This window comes from Molothrus aeneus, chromosome Z, assembly GCF_037042795.1.
Source record: "Molothrus aeneus isolate 106 chromosome Z, BPBGC_Maene_1.0, whole genome shotgun sequence".
Lineage (NCBI taxonomy): Eukaryota > Metazoa > Chordata > Aves > Passeriformes > Icteridae > Molothrus > Molothrus aeneus.
Window position 1 is genome coordinate 55,389,948 of NC_089680.1, and position 23,812 is coordinate 55,413,759.

Sequence of the window (23,812 nt, forward strand, 5' to 3'; positions counted from 1 at the left end):
GCTGATGACATGAGAAATGACTTCAGGTATTTTTGATCTGGCTTCTCCAGCACTCAGAGTACACACCAGAGGTTTGTGTAGCATCATAAAAATGTTTTGTGTTTAATTATTAGTAACACTTTACAATTGATGTGCATTTTTGAGAACTGCCTGGCATTTAACTGCTGTTTTCATGGGATTATTTATTGAAAGTTTGTACTATTGAAAATGATGTCATATTAACTTCAGACGGTGTTTTTCTTCTGAATGTTGGGTTAGATTTGTTTCTTCCTAAATGCGTAAGTTTATACATATCTATGTGTAAGGTCTGTGTATGAGATCTACTTATCTACAGATAAGTAGATCTATATTCTTTTATGCTTCCTTTATAACTGTAGCGTTAAGGTGGATAATGCAAAATGTTAAATAAATGTTTAGATTTTGTTTGTCCTCTAACATAAAGGTAGCAATAGTAGCATTAGTTTTCAAATTTTAAAAAATACCTGGGCTTCTCCTTTTAAACTTCACCCCTCACCCCAGCTTTGTAAAACTCCTGAATGTTGTTTTAATGCATGGGAGTAATGGACTTGTGTCAGTATAAAGCATACCTAATAGTGTTATTATAAAACAAACATATAGTAACTTTGTGGCTTTTCTTCAGATTTCTCAGGTGGGTTTTGACCTTGAAACCCTTGGTGTTTTGACAAAAACAGTAGAGAAATCTAATTTAATTGAAGCAGCCATTTGTGTCTTGGCAGGCATGTTTTTTGGAAAATACAGTCTGGGGCCTGACCTTGGCAATATGTGGTGGAACATGAATATGTTGCTACAAGTGTTAGTAGTTAATAAACATCAGCTTCTTCCTTATTTTAATATTGGAAGCATTGTTTCTAGAACATGTGCTTGGCAAACTTAACCTCTGTATGTTTCCATACAAATGTCTACAAATGCTGAGCATAAGATTGCAACTTTGTTAGTTTTTGCTTACTTTGGGTTCAAATCCTCAAATAATTTACTGTAGTTTTCTGACTATGGGTGTATGAATACACGAACTTGCATTCACAGAATGATGCTTGTTTTCAGAAGAAGCCTTTGGACATGTAGCAGGGTAAAGTTCTGAAGCAAGTTGCAGTAAAATAATACAGAGACTTGGAAAAAATTCCAGAATTAGCTCACTGTTTCCCAGACTATGGCATATTTACTTTTGGAGTATCTCTGCCCAGAAACTAGTAATCACACTAAATCTGTTACCACAGTCCCCTGTCCAGATACAGTTCTTCTGGGAAGGTAAACTTAATGTTATTCTGAGTATCATTCATTGAGATATAAATAATGGAAAGAGAGCTATTAAGTCCGTACATGTATGTGGCTGTCTTTTTCATATGGAACATCTTGCCAAATGTGGAATGATGATTTTTTCTTTTAATCATGCCATTGTGATAGGTTACTTCATCTTAAATTTTAGACTAGAAAAGCTGTATTGAAAAACAGTTAAGAACCCACTGGGTATCTTTGAGCTGTACTGAAATTGCATACAGGAGAATATCCTGTAAAAATATCCTAAAATTATCCTCTTAAAATCCTAATCCCAACCGACAAACCTTTTCCTTAATATTCTGAACACTACTGCTCCTGCCTAGAGATGCTTGCTACTTTGATCTCCAGAAATGAGAAAAAGATGATGTTCAGTGTTAAAGAAGTTCCTGGTTCTGCTTCTTTTCTGTAACATCAGCTGTGTATGTAGGGCAAGACTAAAACAGCATCTTTAAACAAAAGAAAAAGACTAAATATCTTTTCTGCCTAGGTGGCCTTTCTCAGAGCAAAGGCAGCTTTTGTGGGGGTGGAACAGAACTTGGTTTGTTCTGTAGTGCTTCCTGTCCCACAGATGTGGACTGGTAATGTTGATTTCATGAAGAAATAATGTTGGGGGGGTTTTGTCTCACAATAACTGTTAGGTTCCAAAATAAAATTACAGAAGTAAGTCTTGTGCCCTCAAGATGGGGTTGTAACAGTGTGTATTCAACATAGTTAGGTACCTAATTGGGTGCTTAAAGTTAAGTGATGTATATGCATATGTAAGTAATTAAATTATATTGGGAAATTCTTTATTTGTCATAGTCTGTGCTCTGCTCCTTACAGATCAAATTATAGGCAGAATTTATTTTTGCAGCTATTTGAAAATACTTACTTTCCAGGTAATTTCTTTATTTTTGTTTTTTTTTTCCTGTGAGATTAACAAGGCCTAAACTATCTCTGAAAAATCCAAACCAGTGTGGAAAATACAAAAAGCATATGCCAAAGGGAGACTTGAAAATAAGTTATATCTAGTGAAATTTGTTATAATTAAACACCCTAAGGTCAGAAATAAGTGGGAAGTTCTTTTGTGTGCTTATGAGAGGTAATGAACAGTGTAGCTCATGGGATTGAAGTCAACAGCTAACTGTTCTGGAACAGCTTGCTTTAGTAGATTTTCATGCCTTCATCTCTCTCCAGCAGAAAATGTCATAATGTGGAGACCTTTAACAACTTTCTTGTAAGTGAAACCAGCTGTTGGAGTGAACCAGCTATTGGGGAGAAACCAAGGAGTCACACTTTGTACACACACCTGAGTTTCTGATGTACCTGATGATCAAAAAGAGGATGAACTTTGACTTAATCGGGGCACAGGCAAAAAAACAGACTCCACAGTATTTTCTGCTTCTAGGTTATTATCAAAACAGAGATTTCTGTTTAAATTGCTCACATCTGAGAACATTTGGGAAAAAGATAAGGGGATTGCACTGGAGAGCAACCCCATCAGACCTGGAAGTGAGGTTGTTTTCAGTTCGTTCATGATGAAGGTCCCTTGGGTAGCCCACTGAATAGTCAGGTTACTGAGTGCTTCATTTTAGGCCTGAAGTCTGACCATTAATACACCAGAATGTGCCAAATTTATGCTGCATTAGCAGCAGGAAAATACCAGTACTAGAAGGAAAAACAGGCAGCAGGCTACTGGAACAGTACGCCAGAAGAGTGTATCAGAATAATTTCCTGTTTGTCATTACATTGATTTATTGACTGTGAATCTTTTAGTCTAAATATTTAACATTAGTTTTTCTGGTGCTTATTTTGAGAAGTACCAATTTCTTGTTTTGCATCAACATTCCCCCCATCCTCACTTTGTATTGTGACCGGTGTTGGGTAACCTTTAACTGTATATCCTGTGAGAAGGGAATATCCTCTGTGCCTCAGTTGTTGGGGCTTGAAGTACACATTTTAAATTAGCACAGCCTGTCAACTGATAAAGAGATTATCAGTTCTTACTGCCTTTTTATAATGCTGCCATTTACTTTTAAATACTAATGTTTGAATGGGGATCACTTGTACTGGTGTGGATTACTGTAGCATTACTTAGTCCACCTGTCTGGGTGCATGCTCTTGTGAACAAGCAAATTCATTCTCTGTCAGGCTCATCATGAATTTAATCTGAACCTGTCTTCAGAATTCACTTCTTTGAATCACATCTGCTGCAGTGATTCACTGCTTACTGTCTCTCCGGTGTGCTCAACCTATGAAGTGTTAACAGTAAAGGTTACAAGGAGGGTGCAGGTGAAATTCTGCTCCAAGTCCCTGTCACTGCTGAAAATTATGACTTTGTATGTTTTAAGCATATAGAGTTTTGTTTGCAGAGATGGTGTGATTTTAATTGATGAATACATGTCGGAGTTTCACTGTTAAGAAAATTCTTCATTTTCCTGAGTAGTTGAATAATCTGTGCAAAGAGCTAGAGTGACACCTGCCCATGGATGTGTATGCAAATGTGTGTTTTTCTGCAGTGATGGTTCAATTTCTCTGTGTAAAACTTCAAGCTTACTTCTTTGCTTCTGTTTGTTCTTGATCATTCAGCAGATCAGTTTCATACTAAGCATAAGTTAATTTCTTTAGATACTGTTCTTCAGCTAGTCATTTCAACAGCTTGAAACAGTACACTAAAGAATTTAAAATACATTTTTTTCTGACTTAGATTGGATGTTCCTGGTAAGGATTTTTCTGCTTTCATTCTACATGTCTTCAGCATAAATGGAATTATAAAAAAGTAAAATACAGCATGTCTGAGTTTTCATGTGTGTATACATCTAAAATGTTGTATTCTAATCAATCATTATAAATATAAATTGTAAGTATTGTCTGTTCTATTATAGATCATCATATTGTTGAAACTAACTTCTTAGGAAAGAAGTAACAGACTTGTCTAATAAGGGTATGGATACTAGTAAGCTGCTCATCTTGAAGATGACGGAAGAATTTTTAGAGTGCTGTAACCCTAACTAAACCACAGGAAGTGTCTGAACACTGTTCTCAAAATGCTGTTTCAATGAAAGTCTTGCCTCTTTATTTTTAGAAGTGACAGGAGTTTCAAACATAAAATTACATGAGGTTTAATACGATGTGGTTAGGTGAAGTTCTTAGGGAATATGTATTTGTGCAATGTAGTTATATCTTCTTTCACAAGCTGCTGATTATTTTTATTGTTCTCTCACTCCCTTTGCCACGTAGCCGTCCTCAGAAGGTGTGTTTGTGTCCTTTCCTGCCTGTACATCCGTTAAAGGTCTCCACCTGCCTGTATATAATTCAGCATCCAGCAGAGGTGAGTAAGGCTATGGTAACTATGGGACTTGAGCTCTAATCCTAATGCAGCAAATGGTAGGCAGGAGGAAACAGCTGTGCTGTCAGCTCGCTGTCATGCTTCAGCCCCAGCCATCAGCTGAGTACCACGCAGTACCACAGTACTTGCCCCTCTGCCAGATGGGATGGGGATGAGAAGCAGAGGGAGAAAATGTAAAACTTTCTGTGAGAGAGATAAGAACAGTTTAATAAATTAAACAAAGTGAAATACAGGAGCAGTAGTACTACTGCTACTGCTACTATTAATGATAATAATAGCAACTGATGCATGATACAGTGCTCACCTTCTGCTGGTGCCCAGCCCATCCCTAAGCAGCAACGGCAGGTCCTGACCATCCCCAGTTAAATACTGGGCATGATATTCATGTGAAATAACCATGTTTAGCCTGTTTGAGTCATCTGACCTGGACATGCTCCCTCAAAATTTTTTGTGCAGCTCCTCACTGGCAGAGCGTGAGACACTTGAGAAGTCCTTGGCTTAGGTGAACACTACTTAATGTACTGATGTTCTCATTGTTGCTATCAACATTATTCTCATCCTGGATCCAGAACACAGCATTGTATCAGCTACTGGGAAAAAATGAATTATATCCCAGCCAAAACCAGGGCAATCATATAATGATTTTTCCTTTTAAACATCATGACTGAATGCCAGTTCATCTGAGTTGCTATATTTGTTGTTCAGTTCTTCTGAATTATTGTATCTTTGAAATCACACCTTATTTCTGTAACTCCATGCATGCAAGACATCTCAACTGTATAGTCTTACTGGAATTGAAATCTACTTGCCTGTGTACAAATTGTAAGAAAGAAATATCATTGTTATTAAGTAACATTAAATAAAATAAACGCACATGGGTGTGACTGGTGGGGTATCTTGTACGAGGCCAGGAGTTGGACTCAATGATCCTCATGGATCACCTTCTAACTCAGCATATTCTGTGATTCTGTGAACACTGTGTCTCACAGAGGTGCTAAGAGTTGATCCATGGAGAAATGTATTTTGGTTACAGCAGTGGTCTCTTATTGATATTAGCGTTCTGTTAAAATGTGAATTAAGCTATTCAACGTAGTGATGACTTTGCCTGTTTCCCCAATGAAAAACTATAGCTTCAGAACAGTATGTTTTGGTTTACCAATAGGAGGCTGTACATTGATGTTCTTCTCTTTGGTTGACAATGGCCTATGGAGGTGTGGATCATATGGTGTTTAGAAATTGTACCACAGTTACACAGATCTGGGTAGATAATGGGTCTGCAAATCAGACTGTGGAATTCAGAAAACTGTACTCTCATGGTGCAGCTGTTTGCTTGACATTGCACAGCTGTTCAATCAACATGCAAAGAGTAATTTCCTGAAGGAATTTAAACAGAACACAAAAGCTCCAATTTAAAAAAGTCTTCTCTTGCAGGGAAATAAAACAGAAGCCATGACGTGTTTGGGCTCTAAATGGGAAAACTGATTTTTAATGGACTGTGTTTAATAGAAATACTCCTCCATGTTACTTCCTATTTTAAAAGTACCTAAATATACACTGAAGTCACTTGCTGGGAAAAAGAAGTTTAAAAATATGCCAGAGATATTGAATTGGCATTTTAATTGTGTTGAATTCCCTGTTCATGATGGAGAGTATTAGAAAAAGTCTGCAGATTTTTCTGGATTTGTACAGCATTCCTGTGTCTGTCTGGAAGGCTATCTACAACTTTTTATTATTTAGCAATCAGAAAAGCTGTCTGTTACAATGGGATGCAAGTTTTCTATTACTCTATGTTGCATAATGATAATTTATAGAATAAACTATCCTTTAAACATATGGTAACTATCACTGTGGTAACTATCCAACTATATGAGGGCCCTTGGCTTATCAGAGATGAGTCCTATTAAATGGTGGTCTTTGGAGGTAGTCACAGGGGGTGCTTTTGGTTGCATAACTGCAGAGGGGTACATGACAAAAAATAAGTTCCCTTTGCTGCTCACACTCAAAACACAATCAGTCTTGAAGGCAGATGAGCCTTTTGGACTGTATCTGATCCTTCAGTCTGCCGTTGCATTACAGATACACTCTTAACAGTCTGTTTCAGAAATAACCCAATAAACTAACCAGATAGAGAATATCTTTCCCCTGCTGCATGTCAGTCTTAACTGTCATCCCCCACATGCTTCATTGTTGGCTTTGGAAGTCTGCAGTACGTTGGATTAAGCCTTCAACTCTGGTCAAATGGTGCTATTGAGACTGGTACTGAGGGAAGATAGTAATGCAGAAAGTCAGGAAAAACATTTCCTATGTTTGGATTAGTGTGACTAATGTCTTCACATTCACACCATCCAGAGGCCAAGCTGCCAGATAGACCTGCACATGTATCAGGTGTTGTCAAAGGGAGAAGAATCACTTGCTGTAGAACAGTGGATCACATGTGAGAAATTGTACTGTCAAACTTCCATTTTGCACAATAGCTACATGAATTATTTAGATTTTTGTTTTTGGAGGAATTCAAGGACAATACAGCCTTCCATGTCAAGGTGTAAATACTTGGTTTCAGATCAGTGTTATTGCATCACTGCTCATCATGAGACTAACTTAAAAACTAAAAATACAGAAATCCAGCATCAGGACTATTGCAAAGGTGATGGAATTATTTGCTCAGTCTGATTTATTTTTTTTTCTTTGCATATAGGTAAATATATATATGTATATATATGCCTCTCTCTCTCTATATATATATAGATAGATAGATACAGATATAGATATAGATATGTATATATATAGATATATAATATAAATATATAAGTAAATAGAATAATTGTGTCATTTTTCCTTTTTCATGCCTGCTGTTATGATCCAGAGATCGGTGGCATGGCTAGGTGTACAAACCCCTTTTTGTCTTACCTTTGTCTTTGATTATTCTTGGAAGTGATTGCAAGTAGGGTGTACTTTTCAAAACCTGAGTGATGTGTGTAACTCAGGACAGAACTCCTAAGCATCTTTCTGTGGAAATTGAGCCCTACCCAGGTTTTCTACTGATCCTGATGTTATTTCATTAATGCTAATGCTTTTTTTTGCCCACTGTTTATTATTCAGTGATTTTTCTCTGAAGTTTTGTTACTGTTTTTTATACTGATAGCCTAGTTCAAATTTATGATGATGATCATAAATTAGTTGAGACTGAGTTCAATATTGTCAATTAAAACAATACAATCTGAAGCATCAAGATTGGGGTTTTTTTTTCCTGAAGATTTTTTGTCCTGTTACCTGCTAAAATTTTTTCTCTGTCTGTAGTCAACAGAATTTGATAGAAAATAAAAACATTAATAATTCATAGAAGCTTTTCTTGATTTTATTCAAAAGTAACTTTTCTTTTTTTTACAGGAAAGTCGAGTGTTAAGAACGGTACCTTTGCTAGCAGCTTGTCTCCCTCCAGACAAATGCAAAATTTTAGTTGGTCGACGTTTTAATGAAGACAGGTGAGCAGGATTGCCTGTGCATTTTCTGGTTCTCTGTAAATCATAGGAATATATCTTTCAGTGTCTTTTAAAATAGCCAACAGTGTTCTTAATTTTTATTTCAAGTGTGCACACTCACATTCTGATTTCCAAAGATAGTCAGAAGCACTTGATATTCTTCCTTCAGGTTATAGTCTCAGTTCTGCGCTCTTGGAGTGTTCACATGGCTACTTTCAAACTCTTATCTGTTTCCAGTTCAGTTCTTTCCTTGTACTAGGTCTGTCTTGCTATTCTGTTTTGTTCTTTTTTGATTTGCTTTATCTGACTAACCATTTGGTGTCACTGAAGTAAAACTAATAGTTTTTACTCAGGTGTGGGAAATTGAGAAAGCAGCCTCGTTGTGAGGCTCGTTTAAAACTCTTTAAAATTTAAAAAAAGAAATATTAATTTTCTTCTTCCTCCTCTTAAAATTAATCATAAGAAAGTGTAGCTCTCAGAAATTTTAAATTATTTTTTCTAATATTCTGAGACATTGGAAAATATTGCTTTTCCATATAGCATCTTTAATCTTCATTAGATGAAGCTAAATCTTAGAAACCAGGTCTTGGTACAAATGCCAGTGAAGCTTTACTACATACATTTTTAATAAAGCAAATAGAAAGTGTGAATACTTAAAAAGGAAATTAATTCTCAAATTGAGTTGAATCCTTAGAGGAACTTCTGTGAGTGGTTAATATTTGCAGTTTTCTTTTCCTTTAATAAAAATTGAATGTTAATGTTAATACACATGACATGCTGAGCAAGGCCAGTTGAAATATACAAAAGTGTGGGGGAGAACAGAGGGGTAGGGCATCTGTTATCTCAATTCAGTAAAGTGATTACTTATTCCTGAATACAGAGTTAAGGTATAATTTACATAGCTGGCTATACACTGTACAGTATGGTTTTCTAAAACTCCAATTACAAAAGCCTTTACATTTGAAGGATCTCTATTAAAATACTCTCTACAAAGATAGAGAACTTCAAAACAATGGAATGTAGCAGGATGGGCAAAAAAAAGTGCTAATGTCTTTTCCCTGCATTGTTCATAGGCTTGTACAACTGCAGTATATTTGCTATTCACTATGGAAATGTTAGGGCAAAAAACAACTATTGTCTCTTATGCATGAATAAAGTACAATGTATTGGATTAATGCTCTTTTTAGGCTACTAATAAAGTTTTGTAGGCATTTGTTTTTTTATAATAATACTTTTCACTCAGAAGTAATTGTGGGCCTGTATTGACCAGAGATAACAACTGTATCTAATATCTAATATGTCAAAAGTTTGAATTATTTTGGTACCAGACTTTTATAAACAACCTTGTCACTATAGTTTTTAAGTTTCATTTTATATTTTGTGACTATTTGGATGGGGTGATTTTGTCTTTATTTTTAATTTTTCTGGAAAGGTAATCTAATCCTCAAGCTTTTCCTCCTTGCAAATATTCAGACTTTGGTGATTCTGGAGGCTGTGATAAAATTATAGATTCTAATGAAGGAACACTTACAAAACCCCAGCTGCAAATATTTCTACATCCACCACTCTGTTACTTAGGACAATGTGGGAACAATTACAAATTTATCTGCATTGCTCTCTGAAATCAAGCCACACAAAGTGCTGGTTCTGCACCTGGGATGGGGCAACTCTGGCTGTGTGTGTAGACTGGAGAATGAGAGGCTCGAAAGCAGCGATGTGGAAAGGGACCTGGGGGTCCTGGTCAGTAGTGAGCCAGGAGTGACCTGGCAGCCAGGAGGGCCAAGCGTGTCCTGGGGGGCATCAGGGACAGCATCACCAGCTGGGCAAGGGACGGGATTGTCCTGCTCTGCTCTGCTCTGCGCTGGGGCAGCCTCACTTTGAATATTGTGTGCAGTTTTGGTCACCACAACATAAATGACATTGAGCTGTTAGAGTGTCCAAAGGAGAGCAATGAAGGTGGTGAAGGGCCTTGAGGGGAAGCCGTGTGAGGGATGTCTGAGCTCACTTGGTCTGTTCAGCCTGGAGAAGACTGAGGAGGATCTCATTGCAATTACAACTTCTTGTGAGGGAAAGAGGAGGAGCAGACACTGATCTCTTCTTTCTTGTGACCAGCAACAGAACCCAGGGGAATGTCCTGAAGTTGTGCCAGGGGATACTTAGGTTAGATACCAGGATAAGGTTTTTCACCCTGAAGGCGGTTGGGCACTGGAACAGACTCCCAGGGGAAGTGGTAACAGCACCAAGCCTGTCTGAGTTCAATAAGCATTTGATCAATACTCTCAGGCACATGGTGTGACTCTTGGGGTCCGGTCCTGAACAGGGATGGGAATTGAGTCAATGATCCTTGTGGGTCCCTTGCAATTCAGCATACTCTACGATGTTGCGGTTCTTTGACTCTATGAAATCTCAGTATAATTGCCAGCCCTCCTGCAGTTCAGTGGCCTAGATTAGAAATTAAATGGACCACTTGGGAAAATTTGAGGCTTCACTTTAAAAGTAATAAAATGCAATTTATTTCTGTTGGTTTTCTGTAAAGCTGTTTAAGGTAATTATATACAATAGATATGACACTTTGTAGTGCTTGTTCACAAACAAGAATTCTTACTATATCAAATATCAATGAATTGAGTTTTGCCACTTACCGAATAATGTAAACCTGGTTACAGGTTGTGGTTCTTTATTCAGATAACTTTTTTGTGAGCTTTTTGTGTGCTTTGGTGTCATTATGCTATCAAACTAATTCATGCATTTTTGCCCCTTAGCTCAGTCAAGAATGACTAGATGCAGGCAGAGATCATCAGCCTGTCACAGCTTTTGTCATTCTGTGTGTGAAAGTAATAAATGCTGGTTAACTGAACATGTGCTAATTTCCATCCGAAACTGTATTTTACCATATCAAATTTCAGATCTCTCAATATAATTTAGATAGTATTCTCTCTGGCTGTTTTTTCTTTGAGTACTATAGACTTTAGCTTTGCAATAAGTCCAGAACAGTTCCTTTCTTCTATTCCCTCCTCCTCACACTTTCCCTCTCTCTCAGTGTGCGTGCTCTCCTGGCTGCAGCGCCTTTCTGGGCATATTCACAGGGAACACACAACTCTTGCAGCTTACTTACTACCAAAACCTTGAAAAGAGGTTATAGTGAGGTGGGTGTTGGTTTCTTCTCTGAACTAACAAGCAATAGAGAGAACGAGAAGAAATGGCTCTCAATATGTGCTTCCGTGAGAGGTTTAGATTGGAAAATTCCCTCACCAAAAGGACTGTCAGGCAGTGGAGCAGACTGCCCAGGAAAGTGGTTGAGTCACCATCCCAAGAATTATTTAATAGACTTGTAATAGATAGGGAGTTTGGGGATATGGTTTGGACATGGCAGTGTGAAGTGTCCAGTTGGACTTGATTGTGTTTGGGGTCCTTTCCAATATAAACAGTTCTGTGATGATCCTTGTGCTAATGTTTCTGTTCTTAAAGATTATGCTTTACATACAAAGAAAGTAGATAAATGATAAAAAAATAGATAAAACAGAGGCACTCTTCCTGGATATCTCTTATGCTTCTGTCCTGACCCTAAAGGGCCTCTTTCTATATGTGGAAATGACAGAGGGTAATTACATTTTTAAAACCATTTTATTACTTGATTGAAATTACTACCTTTTAGGAATTATGGCAGTCCACAGTCTTCCAAGCACAGGAGTACTGAGAGGGGCAGAGGCACCTGCCTATAACTAAGGTGAGATAGTAAAAATTATAAGAAAAACTGAGAAGTCCTCATTAACCTGATGGTTTTCTACAGATAATATGTTAGCATCTATTCTTTATTAGTAGTATTGTTTGCTACTAAATGGCAGTGTTACATTTTTAAAATCTGAATGCTTGCTTTTCACACTGGATCCATGTTGAATTAAAATCATCTAGAGAGTTTGAGAGCAACTGAGTCGATGTGTAATGAAAATGTATATGGTACAAAAATGGGATTATGTTTAAATTACACATTTCAAGAGCATGCATCCCAGAAATAATGAAATGCTTCTTAAGTGCAATCATGAGAATGTATAAATCTTTGGTGAAAAAGTGGCTGGATATTCAGACAGGAATGAAATATCTGAACCGTTCTGCTTAGCAGAGATGTTGTGCTAAATGGATTATAAAAGCCTACAATACCTGCTGCATACCAAAACTAAGGCTGATTTATAAGAGAAGCAAGTATTGTAGATATTTCTCTTATGGAGCTCAAGGCCATAGTTGTATCTTACAGCATAACTTTTAAATTATGTCATCTGTTTGAGCTTTATGTTAGCTGCTGGCCATGTCAAGCAGATAAAAAAATTTGTATTGATGTATATATAGAAAGAGAAAATTATTATCTTCAGATTGATCTTACTTTTCATTATTGCAATAAAAATCTTACCTGGATTGAGGTAAATTACTACAACTGTAAATGATACAAATTGCTTTTTCTTGGAAATGCCAAATTTTCTGAAGTTTGAAAGTCTGCAAGTACTGCGAAATGCCAGTGAAAGTATTGGAAATGTCACAGTGTCTGTATAAACGATTTTTCTTCAGCATAATCTTTATAGAGGACATTCCTTCAATTACTTGAAATCATTCTATTTTAAGCATGAGAGCAACTAAGGGCTGTCAATATTAATTACATATGTACTATATGTATTATAGAATTACAGAATACCAGCATGGAAGGGGACTTCAATGATCATCTGGTCCAAACTTTTTTTAGCAAAAACACAGTCTAGACAAGATGGTTAAACCTGTTCAGAAGAATCTTAAGTGTTCAGTGTTGGGGAAGTCATGGAAGTAACACTTGGTGGGAATTAAAGGAATGGAAGGACTAGGAAGAGGAAAGACTAGGAGAGTTGTGATTGTTCATCCTGGAAAGGACATGAGCCAATTGCAGCCTTCTAGTACGGGAGGGGAGCCTACCAGATAGATGGAGAGAGACTATTTACAAGGGGGAATGGATTCAAACTGAAAGAAAGTAGGTTTAGATTAAATATAAGAAGAAAGTCTTTACTTTGGGGGTGGTGAGACATTGGGACAGATTGCCCAGAGAAGCTGTAGATGCCCTGTCCTGATGTGCTCAAGGCCAGGTTGTGTGAGGCTCTGAGCAGTCTGGTCTAGTAGAAGGTGTCCCAGTTTGTGGCAAGGAGGTTGGAACAGGATGATGTTTCAGGTCCCTTCCAAGCCAAGCCATTTTGTGATTTTGTGATGATTCTATGATCCTTGGATGACCTTGAAATAGGATGACCTATGATCCTTGAAAACCAGTGTTTTCAACTGAATTGTCAACTATAACATCAGTTGTGGTGCTCCTAATATAAACTTAAAGAGCTTCATAATCAATACAGATTTGGAATAGTTTTAGTAATTCATTTTTTAATCCTCTAAGGGGATTTAAAATCTCTTCTGTCTCAGGATTAGGATAGTTTAAATTGAAGACTTGGGTTCTCAAGACAAACATGAAAATAATGACCAGTTTTAAGCCTTGGGTATTAGATACCGTGTAATGGGATGGCCTCTTGCTTTTGATTTTATGTAACAAGATTGTTGGTTAAATTAAAATGATACCATATTACTATAGTGTAAGTAAGGCTTAAAAAATAGTGGGAAGAAGTGTTTGCCACAGGCTTATCTTACAGATTTCCAGTTTCTATTTACAATTTTCCTGTTCATTTTGGAAAGACAAATCATTATGTTTTGGTTTTGTTTGTTTGTTTGTGTGTTTGTTCTTTGTAGTAAATGACATTGACAGGAATGAAACACAGTGTTGAATCAGTCTGGACTGTTTGCTGGAGGGAGGATGGCTGGCAGTGAGGGTGGTCACATGGTGGAATACTATGTCCAGGCTTATTGGTACACTGAATTCCATTCCACATTCATTTCATATGCATCCTTTATGGTCCCATTTGAGTCTTAATCTCAGGATCTCAATGTCTTGCACTTCAATACTGTCTGAATTTAACATTCTTAAAATTGTTTTTTTCACATGCCTCCACAGAGAGTGATAATGGAGTGCAGGTTTAAGTACACCCTGTATATATCAACTCAAAATCAATTATGAACCCTTTCTTTCTTCCCTAGTCCTCCCCACTCCTACCACTGCTTCCCCCTACAAATACATGTTATTGCTTGATTTTTGGAAAAGTGGCGCAGATGCCTGGTTTCTGGAACTTAAAAGGTGACAGTGACAATAGAAATTCCTCAGTGTGAACTTAGATGTTTACAGTGTGCCTGTATCTGTGATCTTGCACCAAGTGGATCTTGGTAGGTATCATGAAGAGCCCACTTTATGTGTTGACTATTGTTAATCCCATTCTGATACACCTAAGATGTGCTGGCTTCTCTTTCCACTTCACATGGTGTTTCAACTGCATAAAGATCTTCTCATCCTACCAAATTAGTTTACACCTTATGGCCACTGAGGTACTATGTAGAATTAATTTCTTATTTGATGTCACATGCTTTGGACAGTCAACCCTTGCTTTATATTTCTTTAAGCTTTCTGATTGAAGCAAGACTGAAGACTGAGAAATGAGTTCCAGACAAGTAATGCAGTCTTTATTACAAGACTAGCCTTTTCTTGTCTATTCCATTCTGGCGAGACGCCATCTGGAGTACTGTGTCCAGCTCTGAGCCCTTAACACAGAAAAGATATGGACCATGGACATGTTGGAATGAGTCCAGAGGAAGGCTATGAGGATAGTCAGAGAGCTGAACGCGTCTCCTATGGAAAAGGCTGAGAGTTAGAGTTGCTCAGTCTGGAGAAGAGAAGGCTCCAAGGGAGACCTTATGGAAGCCTTTTGGTACCTAAAGGGGATTTCAAGAAAGCTGGAGAAGGACTTTTGCAAGGTCTAGAACAAAGGAAATGGTTTTAAACTGGAAGAGAGTAGTAGATTTAGATTAGATACTAGGAATAAATTCTTTACCCTTTATGGGGTGAGGCATGGAAACAGGTTGCTTGCAGAAGCTGTGGCTGCCCCATCCCTGGAGTGTTCCGGCCAGACTAGTTTAGACTTGGCTTTTTGAGACCTGGAGTACTATTTAAATGACAATGTCTTTCACAGGTTTTTATAGGCTAAGACAGTGGTGTCCTGCCAACACTTCAGGAGTTTCTATGTACATCAACTGTACACTCAATACAGGCAGTGTTACTCCTGTGGTACCACTGACAAGTGTAGAAGCCCACAGGAAGGAAGAAGAGCGTGTAAAAGAATGGGAACTAGAACTGTACCAGTTAGTATAAGTAGTAATTAAAAAAACACCAAACCAATGGAAATTATAACATTTTCAAAAGTGTCCTGTTGGTGTGGACTATGAATTGCTAATATTTTCTCTAAGGTTAAAAATAGGATAATTGCAGTAATTTTATGCTAAGTGTTTGAAAAAAATTTTCTAGAATGCATGTATTAAATTTTGGTAAAAATTCATAATGTCTTTGGCTCCAATACACATTAGAGTAGTGATTAAGCATTGCAAAAGATGTGATATATTGCTTTATTCAGCTTTCATTGGTCACTTTTGTGGTTGTTTTTTCACTGCCCCCACTTAGAAGCTGCCCCCACTTTAGCTGTTGGAGGAAAACCAACAGCTTCAGAGGTGTTGGAAGGAGAAAGTGATAGATGAGAAAGGGAAATTTAAATAAAATTTGGTGGAGATGAGTGGGAGCTAATATTTGAAAGTATGTGTACATCATGAAAACTTTCAATAATCTATTTGATTTTATGTTTCTGTGCATTAAAGGTATCCTGAATTAGCAACTGTGTGCAGAAATCCCAATACTCTAATTTTGTATCCTGGAGCTGAAGCAACCAATTTGGAAGAAGTTGCAGTGATGTCTTCTAGTCCATCTGTTATGATTATCATCGATGGAACATGGAGTCAGGCTAAAGATATATTTTACAAAAATTCTCTCTTCCGCCTTCCCAAGCAAGTGAGTTATAAACTGTAAAATAAAAATTCAAAGTTTTGTCTAGTAGATTCTTGCTTCTAATGAGTTAGAAGGGAGTGGTTTTCTGAGGATGTAACCAGCTAACAAAAGAAAGACAACTTGAGGAATTATTTAGGCAATCGGTAAGATTGTAAGAAAGATGATTGTAAATATTGAGGGTTTCTACTTTCTCATTTGAAATTTGCTTTTGTTTATTTTTGAGCTAGCATATGTAACTTCATAGTGAATCATTGTTTTGCAAAATTGAAAACTAATTTGTGTAGAAAATTTTAGTGTCTTGTTTAAGATGTTAGAATACAAAGATTGAAATAAGTGTTTCATTTCCCCTGCATAAGTATTTTACATTACAGAAATAGGAAAGCTGAAAGTTGAATTTTCAGCCTCTTAGGAAAGCATCACACTCTTCTCATATGTGGTCTCCACCATATTAAAAATTCTGTCTCCAGTAACATTTTACAAATACTGTCCATTTGACTGTATGAATAATTTTGTATCTGTATCTTAAGTGTTTTCATCAGACTAGCATTGTTTGTGTACATTTAATTTTTTGACAAAGCTGCCCTTTTTATTCAGGGACATAACTGAAAGTGTATTTTAGAAAAAAGTATTAATACCAACAGTTTTACTAATGGAAAAATTAATTCCCTTCATCATTGGATCATAATTAGTATCCCTGAGGCTGTTAAAATGTTTATTTTATTTTTAATAATGGACAGCAAGCTTATGGATCATTTTACATACAAGTAATGCTTTTAAAATTATTAAATCCTGACTAAGGCAAATTGGAGATGATAAAGACTTTGAATTGATAGAACATGTAAAAATAATGGAATGAAAATTTAGTAAGATACTATACCAAAAAAACTCTTGGAAAATTGAGCAGTGTGTTGACTATAATGCATGAAACCTCATTTAAATATATAAATAATTTATCTTTTAAAAAATCCATAATATGCAGTTTGTTACTTTACATGTATTCTACTGTTGCATTAGATTTCACCAAGATATTAAGATATATCTGTGCACTACAACAAATGAAAAAAACCATTTCATGTTTACAAATGTGTTCCTATCATAGGAGGTTATTACACCACAAAGACTAGATATAAATCACATCTACATATGATTTTATAGACACCTAATTTGTCCATAACTGTTTTCTGTATGTTAAGATGTTTTGTACAAGATTCCATAGCTGTAGGAGAAAATGTAGGTGTAGGGTATTGATCTATAACCCTCTGTACATGAACATGGATAAAAATGTGTAGAGATGTGACAGGCCAGAGAGATTTTCTGGATGGAAGTTGATAATTGGGTACTGTGCACCTTTCCTCCCTGCAAGTGGGCACCAGAACTAACGACTGGATACGATTTGTCACTGGGGTGAGTCACAGACTTCCTTTCTGAGAAAGTTCAGAGGCATTGATTTATGAAACAGTGATGCAAGGGATCATACTTCAAGCTCTAGGAAAGAAAATCAGCAGACAGCATGAATATAAAAAAACATTCTTAGGAGATTTGCTTCTTTGTGCATACATGAATTCTGTAGTGCTTCGATTGCAGTCTTTAGCATTTGCAGTTATTCATCAACACTCGACTTCTTATCTGGCCCTTTTTTCAAGGAAAGGTATATTCTGACATTCATATCCTTCTTTTTTATTGGAATTGCATTGCTGCTCTTGTTTTAAAGGGCTTAAATTCTTAGAGTAAATTAATACAGTGATACAGTGATTCTTGAAGTATTAAGTTAATAAAAGTACTAATTTTTTCTTAAACTGTGGTAAATAGTAAATATATCAGAGCTATAATCAATATTTGGTTTGATTTTTATTTTATATGCTACTTGATACTTTCTATTATTCAAGTCACATGGGTGTGTTATGATGACATTGTTGGAGTAGCTTCCTGCAGGAAAAACTGTTTTTTTTCCCATGTTGAGGTGTGACCTGGCTGACATCAGTCTCTTAGATCAAGTTTAAAGGATACATTTAGTGGTTTGACTGTTATTTTTGCTTTATTTGTTCTGTGCTGTGCCAACTTAGAGCTTGCACTGTAGCTGCATACAGTCACCGATGAGATAGGTAAGGCTCCAAGATGACACACCCTGAGTGTGGAGCAGTGCAAGGGCTGTGTACACACCTGGATGTTAGACTAAGTTTGATCATTTTGTGTTGAAATTATCTTGAGGCACCTGTGCAGCCCCCTAGACACTTCTTAATGGTTAAAATTATGAGTAATGTGGGAGAACGTAGTTATAAAACTGTCTGCAAGTAAACACCAGCACTGTTAGGGACTAAAGTTTGTTCAACCTTTGGCAGTGTTCTGTTTCATCTTTCTCACTGATCTAGACATCATGGCCAACACTGTAGGGTTTTTTGGGCTTTTTACTATTTCTACATTATTTCTTGTTTTCTATGTCGTAGTTCATCTGTCATAGTTAAATGAACCATGCAAATGGTTCTCTATTTGAAAAAAGTTTTTGCTGATCATATCTTGAAACTTTGGGTTGATATTGCAATTTTCTGAGACAAAAGTGAGTTGAATATCCCTATATTTGAAATTCAAGAAGGCAGGCTTTGGCCCCAGAGAGAAAATAACGTGGATATGACAACAGCTATATAGAGGGGATGTTAAAAGTGAAGAGGATGTGATACCTGTAGGCATTATCTGTAATACAAAAAGAAACTAGACTTATTCAATAAATGGCGATTTGTGCTTTTAATCAATATTCTGGAGGTAGAAAAGAGCTATTTTAGTAATGAAGACATTAGCAATTCTTAACTACAAAGACACCATCGATTGGAGTCATTGAAAGGAATATTTAATTGTATTACTTTACAGCTTTGCTGATTTTGAGTAATACAAACTGCTATGCTGAATGATTTTCAAGATACTGTGGGATATTTTAATAAACTTGGCTGTTGTTTTAAATTAGTATTAAAATCTTGAGATCTCCAATAAAAGCTCTGTTAATTAACAGCTCAGTCAGCAGAGCATTTTTCCTTGAAAAAAATGTTAAAAGAAATTTAAATTGCGCTCTTCCTGAAAGCCCCAGAGGAAATAGATATATATGAATCTAACATATTTAACCTTATCAGAAAAATGTAAATTTATGTCTTAATCCAGAATCATTCTTATTGTATGGAATTTTTTTCATAAATTGCAAAGCATGAGGTTGGACAAAATTTTTAGCAAAAACCTATGAGGCACTGGGGTTAAGGTGACTTTACAAAATCACAGACTTAAGTAGATTGGAAAAGACTTTTGAGGTCCTGAAGTTCAGTTTAGGACAGAACACTACCTTGTCAACTTGTTGGCACTGATACCAAACACCACATCCTGTATTTCCTTGAAAGTCTTTTCCCCTTCAGGGACAGTGACTCACTCCACTGCCTCTCTGACCAGCCCATTCCAGTGCCTAATCATCCTTTCTGTAAAAAAGTTCCTCCTCATTTTCAGCCTAAACCTCCCCTGGGGCAGCTTTAGACTGTGTCCTCTTGTCCTGTTTTTAGCTATGTGGGAGAAGAAACGGAGCCCCACCTGGCTACAATCTCCTTTCAGGGAGTTGTGGAGAGTGATAAAGTCTCCCCTGAGTTGCCTCTTCTCGAGGCTAAACACCCTGAGTTCTCTCAGCTGCTGCTCATGTGACTTTAATAGTCTTTAATATGATTATTACATTGATTACATAGGGTACTCCATGAAATAGCACCCTCTGGAGAAGCACATTATCCCAGGATGCTTTGCATAGCCACAACTGAGGAAGGGGTCTGCAGGCTTTTGTGCAACAGCTGCTGTTGCAGAGGGGATACAGAGAAGGTATTCAGTTACCTTGGAGAAGCAGATGCAATAGTTGGAGAGAAGAACTAGCCATTTGGCACAGTTCATGTGGTGGTGTATTGTGTGAAGCAATCACAGGCCACTGTAGGTGAAGCTGCTTCTGTTTATGAGGAGATAAGCACAGCATAGTGGGGAGAGATGACTAAACTCCTGCTTTTGGCTTTCTACTCCTTCCGCACTTCAGCACCAAATAAGAATTGAAAAAGTTAACCTGAAAACCATATATATAAAAAGTAGACAATCTATCCCAAGTGCTTATTGTTTCATTGGAAGTAGGTAATACACAAATTATTTTTATTTATGGATGAGTATTTCTGGATCACTGTTGTAAATCCAGGAATATGCTATTCCAAACCTGAACGAATTATTTCTAGCACCTGATATTTTTTTCCTTTTTTAAAAATCCAGTGGAAATCTTTGGGTCTTCCTACTTTTGTGGGATAATTGTAGAAAATAAATACCCATCCTTAAAAATACTTGAAAAGTGCTACGCAGTGGTTGTTGCCTTTGCTGACCACTTTTTGGAAGGGATGGGAACTAAAGAGAAAAGGTTTATAGGACTTCCTAGATAGTACGGTTTATTATTTCTTACTATTTTTGCCATCTTCCTGGTCTTGTGGCTGCACAAGGTGCAGCCAGCTTAGGACAGGAGGGTCCCTGCCTGGCCTGCAGCTCCCTCCTTCCCCTCTCTTGGGTTGTTTTGAGATTATCTTCCTGTGACATTGAGGCAGAGCTGGGTTCCAGGGCTAAATGTGGTGGGATCTGAGGAACTGTGTGATTGTTCTGAGGCTTTGATGGGCTTTGCACTGAGCCCTGCATCCACTGGCGGGGAGATTTGTCATTTAGATGAAGGCTTTGAGTCCCTTGTTTGTTGTATATGTTTGCCCCCCACCCTGGACTGCCAAGATGCGTGCTTGTCCCAGAGGTACTGTGCTGCTTTCTGTGTGAAGCCTTGTCCATGAGTCCTGCTGGCACACATCTGTCCTTTCTCACCTGTCATCTCATCTGGCTTACCTCCGGGGACGGGACAATAGAGTCCTCCCCTTGCCTTGTCTGCCCTGCTGGCAGTGACTCAGCCCTAGGCGGGGCTCGGTGCCCTCAGGGCACACTGGCTCTGACTTGGGGCTCAGCAGAGGTTTTGCACCTCTTGGATTCTGTTTTTTTTTGGTGCCTCTGTGCTTCCTCCTCAGAGGAGAGGAGTCTTGGGTCAAGAGCAATGCATATCAGTGTGCATGGTAAGACTGAGCAGCAGAGGCACTGGGAGCTGTACCATGCCATGCTGATGCCAAGGGGACTGTCCCTGCCCAGGCTCTGGAGCAGCTCTCACCACCTCAGTGTCATCACATTTTATTTTGAGAATATTGAGGGGTGGGAAAAAGAATTCATATTCTGGTATTCAGGTACAAATAAATAGTTTTAAGTGAATGTGGAATGGTGCATGGATACTGTATTTCCCTCTAATTTTTAGCTGAGGCATCAGCATTGATCTAGCCAACAGTCAAGAAAAATTTCATTTTAGACAGTCAGGTATGGGGCATAAAGTATAGTTCACTGTTATTTTTTTTTGCTTTTTTTTCCTATGTTGTTATATGTAACTTTCTAACCTAATAATCTGTAATGCTTTGACATTTTGTAGCGACAAAATACTTTGTAAATACCTCAGAACTAATTTCATTAAATTAGTGTTCCAGTTTTAATGTTACCATTTGCACAGACTGTTTGTCTTCTTGTTTCTGCCTTAACTCACTGTTAGTCTGAATGGTGTGTCTGCTTGTACATGAGTGGGCTCGGTTTAAGGCTGGGGGAAGCTTTATATTCATTGTGACTTTTTAATTCTTTGTCGATGCACTCTTCTGCCACTTATTGGGCATAATAAGTTCAGCAGCATTGTGCCAACAAATTATCCTATTTATGCATTCATCACAGCATTGCTGTTATTCATGTATTCAATACTTCATTTTCTTTTTTTCCATCATGCCTTCACAATTTCTAACACATCTATTTTGTTTTCCTTATACTTTCTTCGCTACATGAAAATTGGTATCACATCAAATTGGTATCATCTGAAATCTGGTTTCTTACAGCAAATTTTTAACCTTTGAGCTTTAGTGTTTAGTTCAGCTTGCACTGTATGCTTAAATCTGCTTGACTAGTCATGAGCATTTGTAATTGTATGCTTGTATTGTCAAGCACTGGTTCTCAAGCAAGTTGATGTTTTGGTATCCAACTTTAGATTATGCTTGGGATCTCTTGCTCCTCCTCTCTCTCCCTTCTCACGCTTCCTTCCCTGAGATGGAATTTATTTTCTAACCAGCTTTCTTGGGGCTCAAGATGTCACTTTTAAAAGATTTTAACAGATCTGTCTGCAGTCTTGCTTGAGCTTTTAGAACATAAGAAGTAGCTTTGAGACTGGGGAGTCATCATTAAATCTGACTTACTGTAACTACTCCTTTAACATTTGAAAATAATTTGTGTATTTCTTCTCCTGCAAGAGAATTCAGATGCCGTATTGAGACTATATGGCAGAACCATCCAGAAATTGCAAGAATGTATGTGTAAGACTGATTGTTATTCAGAGATTTTCACAAACACTGCCTATACCATCATTTTAGTGAACATTTAGAGATTTGGAGACTAGAGTTTTTTATCAATATCAAGAGCATCTATTTGCAGTAACCCTTGTAGAAAAACAACCTTTAATAGTCAGAAAGTATTTCAACTGATGCAAAGCAGGCTTTCTACATGATCATTTTTAGTAAGGGCCATGTAACTAAAAATGGTAATTATAATTTTGTTGATCTATCTACACAGTTGCATCAGAAGAGTGCTAATCTCCTGTGTGTTAGACTGCATTATGTGTATATAATGTCATGCATGACTGTCCTAAGGAGGAAAAGTCATTCCTCCAATGCTCGAAACTTCCAGCACAATTGATGCTCATATTCTTGAAATAAGGATAAAGTATCCAAAATGATCTTTTGACGACAAAATTTATGTTCAGCTCTAGAATTGTCAGTTTTCTGAGGACAGTCATGTGTCAATGCTTTCTTACCCAGTCAACAGCGAAGACTCAGAAAGTCTTAATATCACAGTTTAAGATTATCACAGTCCTTGATGACTGCGTGAGTACTGCATGTTGTTGGCTGTGTTTCTGCTTATCCTTTCACATATCTAGGTACACTGCAGTAATATTAATAACTTAGTGGAAAATCTGATTAAGAATAGGATTAGGAGATCCAGCGATATAAGTGCAGTATTGGTCTAGCTCAATGCAACTGTTGAAAACAGGTGACGTACCTTACAAATTTACTGAAGCTGTTTACCCACCTGCTTCATGGCTCCTTCAGAAGCAATCTGACTGAATCAGTGCAAAGGTCACTTTTTGCAGATCCCTCACCAAATACCCTCAATAGAAATGTGTCATACAAAGAAATGCTGTCTTGTTTAAAAAATGCTAAATGAGGCATCAGTAACTGGTCTGTTTTCATAGTGACTGTAATTTTATTTTATGATTTGTAGAGAAATTGTTAGTGGAGCCTGCAGTGAATCCAGGTTGTTCAACATATTCTGAAATAATACCAAAGGTATACTAGTTAAGTGACAAAATGTCATCATGGCAGTAAGTAATTGAAAGTGGTAGTGATAACTCAGTGGAGAGTTCTATAAGGAGTGTGAATTTCAGTAACTGGACATTAATACAGTACACATAAAGTACAGGAAATTCACTGTAGATAAATGTTAATGAAAGCATATTAAAAAACGATTTTTTTTTTTACAAATGGGCAATTTACTTGTCAGCAATGTGATTTTGGGATTATAATAATAAATTTGATGCAAAATTTAGTGCCCAAGAGCTAGATGCACATCTGCTTGCTTGAATGCACACATGCTGTTCATTTCAGGCCCAGAAGC

General features: G+C 37.2%; 1 protein-coding gene across 1 annotated transcript in view; it reads left to right on the plus strand.

Moving 5' to 3' along the window:
• DTWD2 (DTW domain containing 2) overlaps positions 1–23,812 on the plus strand; it is a 63,344-nt gene that overhangs the window by 23,519 nt on the left and 16,013 nt on the right. The window contains exons 2-4 of the mRNA XM_066569588.1: positions 4,516–4,606; positions 8,012–8,106; positions 15,856–16,045. Coding sequence (XP_066425685.1) covers positions 4,516–4,606; positions 8,012–8,106; positions 15,856–16,045 — 376 coding nt within the window. The remainder of the gene's footprint in view (positions 1–4,515; positions 4,607–8,011; positions 8,107–15,855; positions 16,046–23,812) is intronic.